We start from the raw sequence: 17692 nt of genomic DNA, 5'->3' as shown, positions 1-17692 counted from the left end.
GGCCTTGGGCTAGAATTCCTTCTCTCGCTCTGCTGGGATCTAAACCTGGAGCTACTGAGCCCCAACCTCTGCTACATTGGCTGGAATTTGCCCCATGGTGAATAAAGCAACCCATTTGCTAAATTCTTGCCACTTGTCTGCTCCGGCAGCTCTGCCCCCCAGCACACCTGGGAAGGCTTATTAAAGAGAGAGAAAGTAATGAGGAAATTGGTCAGTCTGAACAATTCGAGGCGTCATCTTGCCCTTCAGCTGGGACAAAAGGGAAAATGTTAAGCTGAAAATTGATCACAAGGAAGAGCGGTCCTTAAATATTGGTTGCAGCCAATCTTGACCTCTCAACCTCTGGCTCGTTTAACATACCACGCCTCCACCGATCTCCCTTACGCTGGTGTAAACCCAGAGTAACACCAGTGATGTCAAAGGAGTAGCTTCAGATTTACACTGTTGTAACCAGGAGCAGTTCTGGTCCAAAAAGCAGATTGCTCAAATTGAGTCCAGGTCAGCAGGGACTGAAAGTTACCACCATTGGATGAGGCAGCCAGCTCTGGTCAATTGTCAGGCTCAGCTGGGAAGGGAGTAGGTGATGATTATAAAGACCAGCAAGTGGCTCAGGTGAGGGGGGAACTGCAGGAATGGACAGTCTCCTGCAGTAATCCCTATTATAGTCAGCCTCAGCAGGGACCACGATAGACGCAGAGGGAGCTCAAAGAAACACAAAAAGAACAAGAGTACTTGTGGCACCTTAGAGACTAACAAACTTTATTGTTCCGGCAGCAAAACTGAAACTAACACCAAAGTGAGGGGTTGCACTGGGGTGAGGGGGGACAGAACATCACAGTCCCTGCCACAGGCGTCTGCTTCCTCCTTGCTCCCGGGGGTGCACAACCCCCACTCAGCCCCAAGTCCCACCCCCACTCCACCCCTTCCCCCACGTCCCCACCCCATCCGCCCCTGCTCCACCCCAGGCCCCGCCCTGCCTCTTCCAGCCCCGTCCTGTCCTCTCCCCCGAGTGTACCCTGTCCCCGCTCTTCCCTCGCACCCCTCCAGTGGAGGGTGACCACACGTCCCGTTTTGGCCAGGACAGTCCCTTTTTTAAGCCCAGTTCTGGTCGTTCTGATTTTTTTTTGTTTTTTTGGCAAAACTGAGCATTTGTCCCATTGCTCTTGCCAACTTGATCAGCTGGCAAGAGCAAACAGGACAAATACCCACTTTTGTCAAACAAGTGGGGTGTGGAGGAACATTCAGAGGGGCGAGCAGCAATGCCAACCCCTCATGGGAGGGGCGGGGAAAGAAGCAGGGCTCGGGCATGTGGGGGCAGGCAGGGCTTAAGCAACCAGTGACAGCCTTGCACAGGGGCAGGCAGGGCTTGGGTGAGCAGTGACACCAGCCTCACACAGGGTGTAGGCAGGACTTGAACCAGTGCTCAGGCCAGCCCCGTGGGGTATCCCATTTTCCCTTTGGGAAATATAGTCACCCTACCCCAGTGCCTCCTGCATGCCGCGGAACAGCTGACCATGACGGGTGGGAGGTGCTGGGAGAGAGGGGGAGGAATTGATCAGCGGGGTCGCCAGCAGGCGGGAGAGGGGAGCTGGCTGCAGGTGATTGCAAAGCCCCTACTAATCTGTTTTTGTGGGTGTGCCAGCCCTGGAGCACCCATTGAGTTGGTGCCTATGGTTCCCGCAGAAGGAAGACTCCAGGTGGGGAGCCCTGGGCATCACAGTTGATTACGAAGCCCTAGCTGGAGGTTTTATTTGCCTTTTGTGAGTTTGTGGCCATTTGGACAATGAATGGACTCCAGAACCTAAAGACTAATTTGGTGTGGCTGTAAATGCCCCAGGCTGGTGAGCGCATGTGAAATGACTCAGTCCAGTCCCTAATGGACTGGCAAGCACATCTCAAAAATCAAAAACACAACAGAGCAAGGGCTCCAGAGAGCCAGTTTTGCTGGCAGTATCAGCAGAGAGGCCAAGGTCTGATGGAGTGTAAAGATCACAATGTGTTCTTCTCTGCAGGGCATTTAATTCTCCAAGGCTGTCATTCACCACAGACAATTCATTCACAACATTTACAGAAAAGATAACACCTAGGGATCTCCATGTACTTAACTCAATTAGTGTTTCATTGGGGGAGGGGGAGGTGGAAAACAAAAACCCTTAGCTCATTTGAACACAAAAGGTCAATCAGTGGTTAATGTGAGCTTGGGAATGCTGCATGCAGCTGTTTGTCATTTTGTTCTTTGTGTAACACAAGAAACCAACCTGATTATGTGACCTGAGAAAATACTTCAGTTCTTTTAAACCTGCTGTACCTGTGTGTTCCTCATGTTACTGCACAAGTGAAGTTCTCGTTTTCCCTAGGATGGGGCCTACTCCAAAGCTCATTTAAAGTCAGTGGAAAGATGCCCTTTGAATGGACTTTGGGTCAGGCCTTTAAGCAGCATGTGAGAAGCCTGCTGTTATCAGCTAATGTTTCCTACAGAGTCCTCGGAGTGCAGGTTGGATCTGTTTGTTTCTTCCTTCTGTTCCCTCTAGGCCTGTGCTTACTTTTGTTTGACCTGGCAGGCCATCAGATTGATGGATGTGATTTCACAAATAAATAATGAGGATGAGAAGAGCATAAAGCATTCTTCCCTGAGCTATAATGTTACACAGCCAGGCACTGGAGCAAAATGTAATGTTACTATTGTGTGAACAAGGGATACTTGACATCAAACAAAAAACGCTGAAGGAATTCTAAACTTCATGTAAGGTCTTTGGCCCAGATCCTCAAAGTTGGTTAGATGCCTAATTCCCATTGATTTCAGGATCTGGGCCTGCTAGATATCAGAAAGGCGGTATTAACCTTGATACCTGAAAGGTTCTTAAAGTTTGATGCATTGACCCTTTCTCAGGTAGGGGCATGTTAGCAGTTGTAAGATTTGCATTTGCTTTATAAATTCCTCTTTTCATCAACTAAAAGAAGAAAATATTGCTTCTTTTAAACAACATGCAATAATATTTATTAGCAATGTAAAGGCAAGGTTCAGAGAGAGGAATCAAACACTCAGATGTTAGGAACTGCAAAGTTAGGGTTGAAAATTCAACCTTAACTCTACAAAGAGTCTGCTGGTACCTTAAAGACTAACAGATTTATTTGAGCATAAGCTTTTGTGGGTAAAAACCCCACTTCTTCAGATGCATGGAGTGAAAATTACAGATGCAGACATAAATATACTGACACATGAAGAGAAGGGAGTTACCTCACAAGTGGAGAACCAGTGCTGACAGGGCCAATTCGATCAGGGTGGTTGTAGTCCACTCCCAATAATAGATGAGGAGGTGTCAATTCCAGGAGAGGCAAAGCTGCTTTTGTAATGAGCCAGCCACTCCCAGTCCCTATTCAAGCCTAAATTAATGGTGTTAAATTTGCAAATGAATTTTGTTTTTGTGGATACAGGCTAACACAGCTACCCTCTGATACTTGTCAACCTTAACTTTGCCTCTTTTATGCTTCAACCGCAGCATGGAGGTGCAGGAATGGGGTGGGAGTCTGGAGGGGGGTAGGAGAGAAAATGGCTTTCAGGAATATTTTCATGCTTTGTACTTGCAGGCTGTCCAGAGGCAGATTTGGCCCTCCATGTAAATTAGAACATCTGCAGGGCTGCTCTAACTTATGCTTTGTCGGCAATTGTCCCAATGGTTAATCTATCAGAAGAATATTGTCTCCACCTCTTATACACCACTTTTCTTCTTAAGCCCCCATTCCTGCAGACAGGTAGGCAGATGAGTAGTCTCACTGAGTTCAATGGAACTACTCGTGCAAAAAGTTATTCCTCTACTGAGAGTTTGCTAGAGCAAGGTCTGGGACTGTAAACACTTTGGAGGAAGGGCCCAGGTCTCCCCAGATATTTGTACACTGCCTGGTACAATGGAGGCCCCAATCCCAACTGGACACCTTTGGGAGCTATGAAAATATAAAAGTTAAATCTGAATAACTCAGCAGAATGTAAACATGACTAAAATCACTCACTTTTGAAGATAGTACAGAGACTTGACATTACATAGCACCTATTTTATATCCTGCTCAGAAAGCAATCCCCTTTCCATTGATCAGTGTGAAGCATCCTGCCAGAATTAGGTGAAACACAGGCTTTACATTGCATCCTCGACTTACAATTAACAAAGTGCAAAACACCTGCTGGTTCCACACTGCTTCCTTTCATTGCATGACGCTTCGCTGGCAACATTTTTTGGGTTACATCTCCTCAAGGGACAAACCCATCAACCACACTACAGTTAAGGGATTCTCCACCCCGGCAATTTTTAAATCCAGACTAGATGTTTTTCTAAAAGCTCTGCTCTAGGAGTTACTTTGGGGAAGCTCTCTGGCCTATGTTACATGGGGGGGTCAGACTAGATGATCACAGTGGTTCCTCTTGGCCTTCGAACCAGTGAGGCATGGGTCTTTTTCTCTTATCGAGGACCAGAAAAAGATCATCCTCATTGACATCATGGTCTCCTTTGAGAACAGGACCCCGACCTTCCGCGAATCCCGAGCTCGTAAGCTGGAAAAATACGCCCCCCTGGCCAAGACCCTGAGAGCGAAGGGCTACGAGGTGCAGATGGATGCCCTGATTATGGGAGCCCTGGGTGCTTGGGACCCCTGCAATGAGCGTGTGCTGCGGACCTGCAGGATCGGTCGACGGTACGCACGGCTCATGCGGCGCCTCATGGTCTCAGGCACAATCCAATGGTCCAGGGACATCTACATCGAACACATCACCGGCCACTGACAGTACCAGGAGGTGTGAGCTGGTACAACATCATGCATCAACCATGGGAAAGGGACTGAGAGACTTTTTTTTTTCATTGGACCATATGAACTGGAACCATAAACTCACTGAACATTAAATCCCACCAAATGAGGGTAGATCCATCCTCATCATCATATCCACTCATTATACTCCACACCTGAACATAGCCATTATATGGACCACATACCCCCATATCTCAATGTCTGTACTTTGACCCATTAAACTTTTACCCCCAATCGGGGAGATTGCAGATTATGTATTCCTTACGCCACCCACTCCTAAACTGAACTTCGCACCCCTTGATAATCTGTACCTTATTCCCTGATAACCAGAAACTTCTATGCCTAAACTCTGTACAGTTTTCTTTTTACTTCAACATTATCTTAATAAAATTATTATATATGGGCCTGAAATGATAAACTTAAATTCAGGCAGGTGATAAGGGAGACAAGTTACCCTTTAATTACCCAATTAAATGTTAATGTCAAAATTATATAGAGTGTTATGCAAAAAGAAAAGGAGTACTTGTGGCACCTTAGAGACTAACAAATTTATTTGAGCATAAGCTTTCGTGAGCTACAGCTCACTTCATCGGATGCATTCCTGCCTGGGCCTCTCCTGTACACTTTTAAAATCTTTAGCTCAGCCATTAATCTGGACTAGCACTTTGCATGCAAAACAGCGAGGAGAAATCAATCGTATATTTAAAAGTTAGTGTCTTTTCCAACCAATGTTCTTTATGCTCAAATAAATTTGTTAGTCTCTAAGGTGACACAAGTACTCCTTTTCTTTTTGCGAATTTGAGCATCAGCTTTCGTGCGAATACAGACTAACACGGCTGCTACTCTGAAACCTGTCATAGAGTGTTATATCACCCTACTAGAGGACTGTTGATGAATAATTGGGTAAGAAGATGATGTTGACTCATTTCACAACCTCTTCAGAGAAATTTCAGAGTAGCAGCCGAGTTAGTCTGTATTCGCATGAAAGCTGATGCTCAAATAAATTGGTTAGTCTCTAAGGTGCCACAAGTCCTCATTTTCTTTCTTCAGAGAGAGAGCGCGCCAAGTTTGGCAGTCTTGCCATATGAGAAATCTCTGTTAAGGGTTAGATTGAGAACACCAAAGCTGTTTAATTTATGGGCAAAGATTTGAATTTAGATCTCCACCAATGAAAGCCTGGTGCATGAATCCACTACCCCATCTGGACTGCTATTGAAAACAAAATTTATTGAAATGTGGAGTACACGTTAGAAGGTGCTGGAATAAACAGTTCAGCTAGCCAGAAATATTTTGGCATCCCTTGCATCATTTAGATTGTTTCCCAGATGTAAGACTTACAACACGAGAAGAAGGAAAGAGAGCGAGACAGAAATATTTGTTAACATCCAAAAAGTCAAGGAATCCACGTATGCCTCTGTCACGCTGTCTGGAGTGTCTCATGACTGAGAGTGCTAACCTCCGGGCAGACTGTCAAAAGCAGACCAGACACCCCAAACTGGTGGTATAGATTTCACCAACGCAGTAACAAATGTGAACTCCTGGATCACCGTAAGAGTCTTACCACTAAGTCACAGACAGTCCTCTTGGGCATTCCAGTCTATCTTGCCACCAGACAAGCTGGACTTAGTGATAAATCAGGGGTTCTCAAACTGGGGGTCGGGACCTCTGAGGGGGTTGTGGGGTTATTACATGTGGAGTCATAAGCTGTCAGCCTCCACTCCAAACCCCACTTTGCATCCAGCATTTATAATGGTGTTAACTATATAAAAACTTTTTTTTAATTTATAAGTGGGGGGTCGCACTCAGAGGCTTGCTGTGTGAAAGGAGTCACCAGTACCAAAGTTTGAGAACCATTGTGATAAATGGTCACTTACACCAAAAATCACAACATACTCATGTTGCTCCCAGTTCCAAGAGATCAGTCAACAGATCAATTTGTACCTTAGATCTCACACCAAAGACAACACTTGTAGCCAGTCTTACAGTAAACTAATTAAAGCTATATTAACTAGGGAAAAGAAAAGAGAATTATTTACAGGTTAAAGCCGGCAACATATATATACAAATGAGCTCAGTCTATGGTTTCCAAAGGTGATAGAGATGTGGTAATTTGTCAGCACTTAATATCTTTTTAGGGCTAACCCAGGCTGATGCTGGGGATTTCTGCTTTATTGTTTCTTAGCTCCAGCTCTTGTAAGCTGCTCTCAAGCAGCAAAGAGGTGAAATATCTTGATGTCAGCTATCTTTATTTTCCTCTTCCAGAATTCAGCTTGATGGGACATGCTTTCTCCCACGTAGCCCCTTCATGGGTATAAGAGGGCCATTAAACCAGTCTTTTTGTTGTGATGTGCCATAATGGGCCACTTAGTCTTGATAGTTCTGGAAGGGCGGGGGAACTGCTTTTCCTGCCTAGGTTCACAAGTTCAAAGCAGGCGTTTTTACAATGATAAAACAAAGCTTACATTTTACCTTATTGCACAGGATACAGATATTACGAGTGAGATTAGTGCATGCAGCAATTTACAAGCATTTCATGGAGACTAAACACATTCTTGCTGGTGTAACACCTACCTTGAACAATATTAACATAGAAGTCTGGTTTCCATTTATGAAATTCTGCCTGCTCAGCGGTCTCCCATGGACTTGGGGGAGGGATAGTTCAGTGGTTTGAGCATTGGCCTGCTAAACCCAGGGTTGTGAGTTCAATCCTTGAGGGAGCCATTTAGGGATCTGGGGCAAAAGTTGGGGATTGGTCCTGCTTTTGAGCAGGGGGTTGGACTAGATGATCTCCTGAGGTCCCTTCCAACCCTGATATTCTATGATTCTTGGCAAAAGCTGGCACCTGGTTGACCAGCGTTTCACAACCTCCCACACTATATGCTGATTGCTTATCAGTGATATATGCCATGTGAACACTTCAGCATTCATTTCATTGTTGCTTGTTTTGCCCTCTTTATGATTATTTAGGTATGGAAGCTCAGCTGCTTAAATATAGCTTAAGTTATACAACCCAACCTTCAAGATCCTATTGGCCCAGACACAAGCCCACTTTGGACTGAGTGTATTAGAAATACAGAATAAGCTGTGCACCCCTCACATGTGCATGCAGTGTGCATCTGTGACTCAACGGTGATATGCTTGATTCTACCGTTTTGGGAAAGCTACCATTTACCTTCCTCTGCAGCGCGGGTCATGGGTCACTTGCAGCTTTAAACTAGTGTAAATGGTTGATTCTCTCAACTTGAAGTCTTTAGACCATGATTTGAGGAATTTGGTAATGCAGAAGGAGGTTAGGGGTCTATTATAGGAGTAGGTGGGTGAAGTTCTGTGACCTGCAACATGGAGGAGGTCAGACTGGATGATCATGATGGTTCCTTCTGGCCTGAAAGTCTGATTCCATTATCACATTTCTTTTGACACTTGTCCATGCATTCCTTCTTGAGAAATAAAAACAAATACCATACAGAAAACAATCCTCATGGTATAAAGGGGGTGATTTCCAAAGGCATCCAATTCCCATTGAAAGACAATGGATTTGGGCACTTGACTTTTATCTGAGCACCTGAAAATCTTCCCCAAAAGATATCAGGAGAAAAATGAGCCAATTGCTATTCTGATCTTTTCCATTTTGGGCATACAAGGCCTTTTTTACCATCACCTTTTACCTTGTGGAATCAGTTACACCAGTGCAAATGGGTGTAAAATCTGACCATTGTGGTTTGTTAGCATTTTACACTAGAGCTGGTTGAAAATGTTCTGCTGAAGTGTTTTTCCATGGAAAATGTAGTTTCTACAAAATTGAAATTTGCTACAGGAAAGTGTCTGTGTTGTCAATTTTTTTTTATTTCGAACATTCAGTTTTGCTGACCTGAACTGAAACATTTTGGCTTCTGCAGCACCTCATGGGAGTTTGGGTGCCATATATCCCAGTTATCTTGTATGGGCTGGGCTCCCTGGTAGGGTTTCATCTCCCACAATGCACCATGGTGTCCCCTCTGGTTGAACTGACATGGTGCATTACGGGAATCAGTTGACCATGATATGTAATGGGAGATGTAATCCAGCTGGGAACCCATACAGGAGAACAGAAGCATGGGGTACTCGAACTACATCTTTCAGATGGACACGAGGACACAGATTAATGTCAAACCAAGCCAAAATAAAATATTTCCATTTGGAAATGTTGAAACATTTCATTTTGATTGGGAATGTTAAAATGAAATGTTTTAAATAGATTATTTTTTTAGCTTTTCATTCCAAGAGAAATTTTGATTTTTTTTCCAATTCAGGACCAAAACAAATCTTGAAATATTGGAATTTTCCACAAGATGGAAACCATTTACAAATGAGTTACAAAAGTGCCACATGTGCTCACAGACTGTCTTCCTGGTGCCTCCTACAACCTCCTCCCACCTGCAACCTGTGCTCCTCCCTCAAGTTCCATGCAGGCTGCTACACAAAAAAGGATATATCCAAGGTGAAAGTGTGATCCTGAACCCCAATACATTTTCCCATTGCAGCTACACAATGACCACAAGTCATTACCAAATGATTGCTATTTAGTGACTTAAGTGAAATGAGCTGGTAGTGTCAGTGCATATCCCAGAAACCACCCCCATTGACACTAATTGGCAATCTCAGCAGAGTCCAAGGACTGAATGAACCATGGCATCTGATATATCTTTTTCCTCTTAAAGGTGATGTTTTTAAAGCAGGTTTGAAGCACGTTCGTGTGTGTATTTGTACTGTCGTTACCTTTCCTATATTGGTCTAGGTTCAATCCTTCTCAACTCATTGACTTATGCATAAGTAACACAAGCAAGATTTGGCTATTTGTAGGTAGATGACTACAGACCCCAGGACCATTAATCAGGCAACTTTATGAACATTAAATTAATTGAAAATCTTCACCCAGGATAACATTATTGCTACCTGCAACTAACGGGTATGAGAGTTGGAGAAATCTGTACCTGGGGCTGTTCCCCACCATTCACAATCACTCTGAGAAGTTAGAATCCAGAAGTGGATCCAAATCCAAACTTTCCCAAAGTTTGAGGGAGTTCAGGTCCAGTGTTCCAGTTCAGGCCCATCTCCAAACCTTCCATCCATCCTACCTCATCAGGTGATCAGGATTGATGCTACAAGGTATCAATACAGTATATAACTAACTCCCACAAAGGGCTTATCATCTCAGGTAGAGAATCATAGAATTGTAGGACTGGAAGGGACCTCAAGAGAACATCTACTCCAGTCCCCTGCACTCATGGCAGGACTAAGTATTATCTAGACCATCCCTAATTTATTCCAGTGCTTAACTACCATGACAGTCACTTACTAATTCTCTCTTTAAAAAGTATATCTTATCACTCAGAATCCTTGACTTCCAGGAACACCTGAACACAGAGGCTATATAGTGCTTGGTAATAAATGTAATTGAAAACATTGTTGAATCTGGCAAACTTTATTCCTATTTACCAAATTTTATAATGTGACAATGACTGTTATATGTGTGACTTCTGACTCTACCATTTGAGCTTCATATCCAGGTGTAGATGTTATATGACCCGGTAGTAGTAAATGCACATTTCTCTTTAAATACATCAAGCTGACACCCGTCTTCAGTCACCTGGACAGATTCACTGGCTCTAGATCAAGGAGCTTTAACCTGAAGAAGAAACAGAAATGAGTCTCTCCTTGACAATATAGAGAGTATATTGTTTTCCTGCTCACATATCTCAACAAAAGCAGCTGAACTGACTTTACCCAATCTTTCAATCAATCAATAAAAATAATAACAAGTCCTTCACCTGTAGACTAAAACCCAACATGGAAAATTTCAACCCAAAGAGACTAACAAATTTATTTGAGCATAAGCTTTCGTGAGCTACAGCTCATGAAGTGAGCTGTAGCTCACGAAAGCTTATGCTCAAATAAATTTGTTAGTCTCTAAGGTGCCACAAGTACTCCTTTTCTTTTTGCAAATTCAGACTAACACGGCTGCTATTCTGAAACCCAAAGAAAATATACTTGATGGAAGTAAAGAACCTGAAAAGAGCAGGACTAGAAAGGAAACTGGAACTCAACTTTGTCTACACTAATTGCCATTAAAAATGTTATAATTTCTCCTCAGTTTCCATACAGTGGTACCTGAGGTACCACAATATTGCCCCGATGCAGCACTTGCATTGGGATACAGCTGCAGTGTCTCAGATATCACAGTGGGTAAATGTTGGCTCTCTGGTGTCAACTAATATATAATGGAAAACACATTATTTTTAACTGGCTAGAGGAAGAGGCTGGGTTTCAAGAATCCCTGCCTCTGCCACTGATTCACTATGTGATCTTGGGGAAGTCACAACTGCTCGATGGCTTAGTGATCCACTTAATAAAATGGTTATAATAATGCTTTCCTGGTCCAACAGAGGTGTTGTGTTGTGTGTCTTCATTAATGAGATCCTTGGACAACGTTTTATTAGGAACATAGGATGTAGGACTGGAAGGGATCTACTGGGTCAAGCCCAGTCCCCTGTTATGACAAGCAACCTCAACATATAATCCCATTCATAAACATATCAAGATCCATTAGAAACTAGCTGGGTTGTTTGTGTCCTCCCCCTCTCCCCCTGCAAACTCCTCATGGGAGGCTGCTCCAGAACCTCAATCCACTGATGGTTAGAAACCTTCTAATTTTTAACATAGTTATTCATGGCTAGATTATATTCATGTGTTTGTGTGCCAACATTGTCCTTTAGCTTAAATAGCACTTCTCCCTCCCTAGTGTTTACCCCACAAATGTGATTATAGAGGGCAACTGTATCCCCTCTCAGCCTGCTTTTTGCTAGACTGAACAAGCCAAGCTCTTTTGGTTTCCTCTCCTAGGACAGGTTATCCATTCCCCTGAGCATTCTAACAACTCTTCTTTGCACCTGTTTCCAGGAATTCATCTTTCTTGAACATGGGTGAGCAGAATTGTTCATGGTATTCCAAATGAGGTCATACCAGTGCTTTGTACAGTGGCGTTAATACTTCCCTATCTCTACTGGAAATACCTTCCCTGATACGTCCTAGGATCTCATTTCCCTTGTTCATAGCCGCATCACATTGGTGGATCCAAGTAATCCAGTGATTGACTAATGGTGGTAATATTATACGATGGCAGCACTGAGCACAATCAGTGCCCATAAGTGATGTCAGAATGAGCATACCCATTTCTTATGGTTGGCCTATCTCTGTCCCGCTACTTCAAAGTTCTGGCAATAGCTTTAGCAACAGTATACCATAGTTCTTTTCAATATGGAATTCATATATTTCAGTAATCATGAATTACTTTAAAAGGTAGGTGCAATATGCTGGGGCTTATCCCCTCTGGATTCCTGATCAGTGTAGTATATTTGGCTTTTGTCTGTTATGACCTGAGTTCTGTGTACTGCACCTTTAAAGGGAGAGAAGTCTCTGTCCCTGCTACAGACAGCGGCCATGTTGTGTTCATATGCAACCAGGTGCGGAGGAGATGCGCGCACACAGTATCTCCATGGGGCATTCAAAATCAGTGGCCAATTTTGGCTCCAATCTCTCTGTAGCTCAGTTCTCCCTGTGAAGAATGGGGATGAGAATACTCCTCACCTCACAGGGGTGCTGTGAAAATAAATCCATTCATGTTTGTGAAACACTCAGATACTATGATGAAAACACCATAGAAATGACCAGGAGGAAAGTCATAATTCTATCTTCTGAGCAGAGATGGAATGGTGTGCATTAAACAAGGCCGAGGGCCACACACTGAGTGGGCAGCATAAAAAGAAATATTGAATCACTACCTAGTCACTGAATTAGGCAGGGGTCCTAAAGAAAAAAATTAGTATGTGCTCATGTCATTAAAGACTGTATCACAATGCATACCCACAAGGGAGCTGAATTAAGGTTGCACAGGAAACTTTTCCTACCTTTAAACTACTTAACTTTGCAATCTTAATATACTTTTAACATAGTTTTTCTGGATGTAACCTAATAAAAGGACGGTGACACACGTTGGAGTTGTGTGATACAAAGGATATATGATGCAGACCTGGGTCATGTAACATGATTTTGGGGATGTTCACTGGCCTGTGTTACATAGAAGGTCCAGCTAGATCAGTGATTTTCAAATTATGGGTCGCAACCCAGGACTGGGCAGCGGAATGTCAGGCACTGGGTCACGGCGGCTCTGGTCAGCATCGCCGACCGGGCCATTAAAAGTCCTGGTGGCCGTGTGGCCCAGCTAAAGCAGACGAGTCCCTACCTGTTCTGACACCGGGCTGCACCCTGGAAGCAGCCACCAGCAGGTCTGGCTCCTAGGCGGGGGTGCCACGGGGCTCTGCACACTGCTCCCGCCCCGAGCACCGAGCCATACCAGCTGCTGGCTACTTCTGGGGTGCAGCACAGGCCGCAGTGCCAAGACAGGCAGGAAGCCTGCCTTAGCAACCCTGCTGCACCGCTGACTGGGAGCTGCCTGAGCTAAGCCCATGCCCCAATTCCCTGCCCCAGCCCTGAAACCTGGAGCCCCTTCATGCACCCCAAGCCCCTCATCCAAGTCCCACCCCAGAGCTTGCACCCCCAGCCCAGACCCTCTCCCACACGCCTGCCCCAGCCCAGAGTCCCCTCCCATGCCCTGAACTCCTCATTCCCACCCCACCCCGCAGCCAAGACCCCTGCACCCCAACCCTCTGCCCCAGCCCTGACCCCAAATCCCTCATCCCCAGCTCCATTGGGTCGCAGGCATCAACAATTTACTTCAACTGGGTAGCCAGAAAAAAAGTTTGAAACCCACTGAGCTAGATGGTCCCTTCTGGTCTTGGAATCTATGGTCTTGTTTGCCAGAAGCTGGGAATGGGGGACAGGGGATGGATCACTTGCTGATTCCCTGTTCTGTTCATTCCTTCTGGGGCACCTGGCACTGGCCACTGTTGGAAGACAGGATACTGGGCTAGATGGACCTTTAGTCTGACCCAGTGTGGCCCTTCTATGTTCTTATGAATCAAGAGCAAATGGTGAACGGTGAATTATTTTTATTTAAATAAGTCTTTGGGTGCATTTTCTCTCCCCAGGAATCAGGATTTTGGCATCAAACTACCCCTTTGAGGCCACTGGAGTCTCTATAATAACAATATGGACTGGTTTATATTTCTTTTATTTATATGTCTTTGGCCTATTTTCAATCAGGAGACCCTACAAAAGAAGATGCACCACACAGAACAGTACTTTGACACTGTGAAAAGGCAGTTGCTCTGGGAAAACAGCTGGAGCGTGGTGTTTGTGGCTATCGTAGGCAGTTCAAGACCTAAAATGATCCCCTGCAGAAATGTTCAGTAAGTACAAAAGTGTGTCCCAGAAACTGAATGTAGCTTGCAAACACTGCCCCATTTCAACGGCTCTTCCTCTCAAGCAGCCACTGAAAATCCCCAAAATATAACCCTATTTTAGGAGCTTTCACAACCTCACTCATTCCTAGCTTAATCTTGCCTTGGATTCCCTCATCCGGCCCCTTCAATAACGAGCTCCAAGGAGAAACAGCTTCTTTCTGACCCAACAATGAACTTTTTCTAGCTAAAGGCAGAGCTCAGCAGCACACAGGTGGGCCGTGCCTTCTCATGGCTCCACCTCTCTCAGAGTAACAGGATCACCTGTACCCAGCTCTTCTTTCAGCTCATTCCAACCCAGAACCAGCCACTCTGTCATAAGGGGTTGGTTTGTTTTTCAAACTCCTAGAAGATTCCAGGAGGCAACAGTTAAACCAGCACCAGCAGCTTGAGCTGCCAGCACCACTTCCCATTGCTCCCTCTTTCCTACTTGAAAAGCACTAGAGTAGGTTGGTAGCTCTCTCAGAGTGGGTGGGTTCTGCACAGTTCTCCTCAGCGTAGGACCCAAAGTTGAGCTGCAGGCTTGTGAGCAGGGGAGCCCCAAGTAAAGCAATGAGCCCTGAGAAAAAGCTGGTAGCACCTTAAGGAGAGAATGGAAGAAATGGGTTGTTCCCTTCACACATGCACTACTAGTGATAGGTGAAGCAGCTTCCCTCCTGTGGACCTTCCTCTCACCCAACAACAGAGACAGGTTGACCTTCCAAGGCACATTGCAGGGGTGTTTATAGGTGGGAACGCTCCCTCCCCACCTTGTTTCCCACAAGTCTAAGGGTCAGAGGAGGGAGGAAAAGGCAGCTTTGGTCCTTCTGCTGTATTCTGTCCTCTTAAAAGATGAAAGCTGAGTCAAAGAGATCTGAGAGCGAAGGAAATCTCCTCTCCATAGAAGAAGGTAAGAACTAAATTACTCATATGTTTTGCTGACATCTCAATTAACTGCAGTTACTCAAAGAGCAGGGAGTTGTTAAAGACACCACAGCGAAAGCTTCTGGTTCATGTGCAAATGGGTGGTCAGAAAAAGAAAACAAACTAAGAGGTGGTAGATGGAGGGGGATAGAGACTAAAACTGAAAATAGTATGCTGCTAGTTTATAAATTGATGGTTTTATCTCTACTTGGAATGTTGTGGTCAATTCAGGTTGCCTTCCCTTGCCCACCCCCCCTCAGATTCAGAGACAGATGTCTCAGATACTAGAGTTAGTTAGTGAGGGACTTCATGCCACAAGCACTCCTTTTCCTTTTTGAAAAGAGAAGGGCTGTTTAGTTAGAAAGGCAACATGGTAGATGTGTACACAGTAATGACAACAGGAGTCACTCAGTGAAATTCAAAGGCAGCACATCTTAAACTGATCAGAGGAAACAGCTTTTGCCTAACAGATCTGTGGACCTTGGGGCCAGGTGGCATCAGTTAGGACAAGAGTTTAGTAGATTACATAGTGGAATGCTTTAAGAGCAATGAGAAAATCCCAAATTACATTAGAGAGGATACTTTTAAAAAAAAACAAAGGCATGTAGAACCTTTATTTTTGAGGGCAGAAGCTGACTACTAATTGATGGGTGTTGGGAAGAAACTTCCCCTATGGACAAGTTATTCTATAATTATCTACCACAGAGTTGCTTGCACTGCCCTCTGATTCATCTGATCCTGTCTGCTGTCAGATACAGGGTAAAGGATTGGATGGATTACTGGTCTGATCTGTTATGGCAAATTGGTATGTTGTAAAATGAGCCCCCATCACAGAAAAGGGAGTGCAGCTGGTCTGAAGTAGGAGCATGAAAAGTAACTGGGTGTGATGGGGTAGACTTAGCTTAATTCTAAGCTGGGGCTTTAGATACTTAGGGCCTCATTTTCCCCTTTTGCTGAGTGGGGAAATTGGGCAAGAGCAGCAGAGGCTACTAGCTTATTGCTGAGGGGAACTGGACCTGGAGTCTTTCCTGCCACCCACATACATGCAGGTAATGTTGGCCTAATTTCCGTAGAAAGGGCTCAAGGACTGAGTAATAGAGGCTTATCATGGTGGGAACTGGGTCACAAGATACTGGTTCTATTGTGGTGACTTGTAAATCTTGAAGGTGCATCTTTCATACACTTATTCCTGCCACCCTTCCGACCCCCGCCATAGCCCTTCCCTGGGATCTCTTGTCTCCAAGGTGGCTGAAAGCAGACTGAGATTCCCCTTCAGTCCCTGCTTCCAGCTGCCGGGGGATGCTAGGGCAGCGGGATTGTGGGCAATTGGGCTGCCTCTCTTCCTGCATTTTTGTTGCTCCCAACCAGCAAGGAGCAACTAGCCACAGTGAGGAGTGAGTGAGGAGGTGTGGTTTGCTCTCTGTGTCACTGCACTGTTGACAAGGGAAGTGAAGAGGCTTTTTGGGGGGCAGGGTGGTCATACAAAATGAGGGGTAGGCAGAGAGAAGGTGGAGGAGGGCCTGGAGGACAAAGTCACACCATGGGGAAGTTGAATATGGAACAGGGGTTGTAGCAGACTGCATGGAACTTGTAGGGAGGAGCATAGGTTGCTTGCAGGAGAGAAGAGTTCGGCGATAGCACCAGGAAGCCAGTCTGCATTCATGTGGCTGGAATGCTAGCTGCAGCACCTCTGTAAATAGTTCCTTAATACAAAGTTAATGTTACAAACATGGAATTATAGAACAGTAGGGCTGGACAGGACCTTGAGAGGTCATCAAGTCCAGCCCCTTATGCTGAACCAGGACCAAGTAAACCTAAATCATCCCTGACAGTGTTCTTGAAAGCCTCCAGTGATGGGGTTCCACAACCTCCCTAGTAAGCCTCTTCCAGAACTTAACTACCCTTATTTTTAGAAAGTTTTTCCTAATGTCTGACCTAAATCTCCCTAGGTTAATGAAGCCCATTACATCTTGTCCTACCTTTGGTGGAGATTGAGAACAACTGATCTTCATTCCTTTTTATAACAGCCCTTAATGTATCTGAAGACTGTTCTCAGGTCCCCGCTTGGTCATCTTTTCTCAAGACAAAACATGCTCATTTTTTAAAAACCTTTTCTCAGAGGTTGGGTTTTCTAAACCTTTTGTTATTTTTGTTGCTCTCCTCAGGACCCTGTCCAATTTATCTATATCTTTGTTATAGCCTGGTGCCCAGAATTAGACACAGTTCTCCAACTGAGGCCTCACAAGTTCCAAGTACAGCAGGACAATTACCCTCCGTGTCTTATACACAACAATCCCATAAATACACCCAGAAGGATATTGGCATTTTTTGCAACCGCATCATATTTAATTTATGATCCACTATTACCCCCAGATCCTTTTCAGCGGTACTACCACTTAGTATTCCACTTGTATAAGATTGACTATGCCACTTTCCACTGTATCGAATTAGAAGTGAGATGCACTATCATATTCTAATCCTGGGCTTCTCTTAAGCAGACTGACACTGGTACCAAATTTAGTTCCACTGTGTGGGCTAGAAAGCTTTTTTGCCACTACAAGATGACCAAGTTTATTTTCACTTAACCTTAAAACCCTTAC

The 17692-nt window shown here is 44.6% G+C and overlaps 1 protein-coding gene across 5 annotated transcripts in view; it reads left to right on the top strand.

The window, feature by feature from the left end:
• Positions 1-14405: 14405 nt before the first annotated feature.
• The window catches only part of SLC4A11 (solute carrier family 4 member 11), a 244348-nt gene continuing 241061 nt past the window's right edge, over positions 14406-17692 (top strand). For 2 of the 5 annotated variants that reach the window (XM_038399688.2, XM_038399686.2), the window contains exon 1: positions 14406-15078. In XM_038399688.2, coding sequence (XP_038255616.1) covers positions 15021-15078 — 58 coding nt within the window. In that variant the 5' untranslated portion in view covers positions 14406-15020. Of the gene's footprint in view, positions 15079-16066; positions 16142-17692 lie in introns of those variants that run through there. The other 3 variants (XM_038399687.2, XM_038399689.2, XM_038399697.2) reach the window with 3 other exon arrangements.

Source organism: Dermochelys coriacea, chromosome 4, assembly GCF_009764565.3.
Source record: "Dermochelys coriacea isolate rDerCor1 chromosome 4, rDerCor1.pri.v4, whole genome shotgun sequence".
Lineage (NCBI taxonomy): Eukaryota > Metazoa > Chordata > Testudines > Dermochelyidae > Dermochelys > Dermochelys coriacea.
The sequence above is the reverse complement of the archived record's forward strand: the minus strand, read 5'-3'. Positions and strand labels throughout refer to the sequence as shown.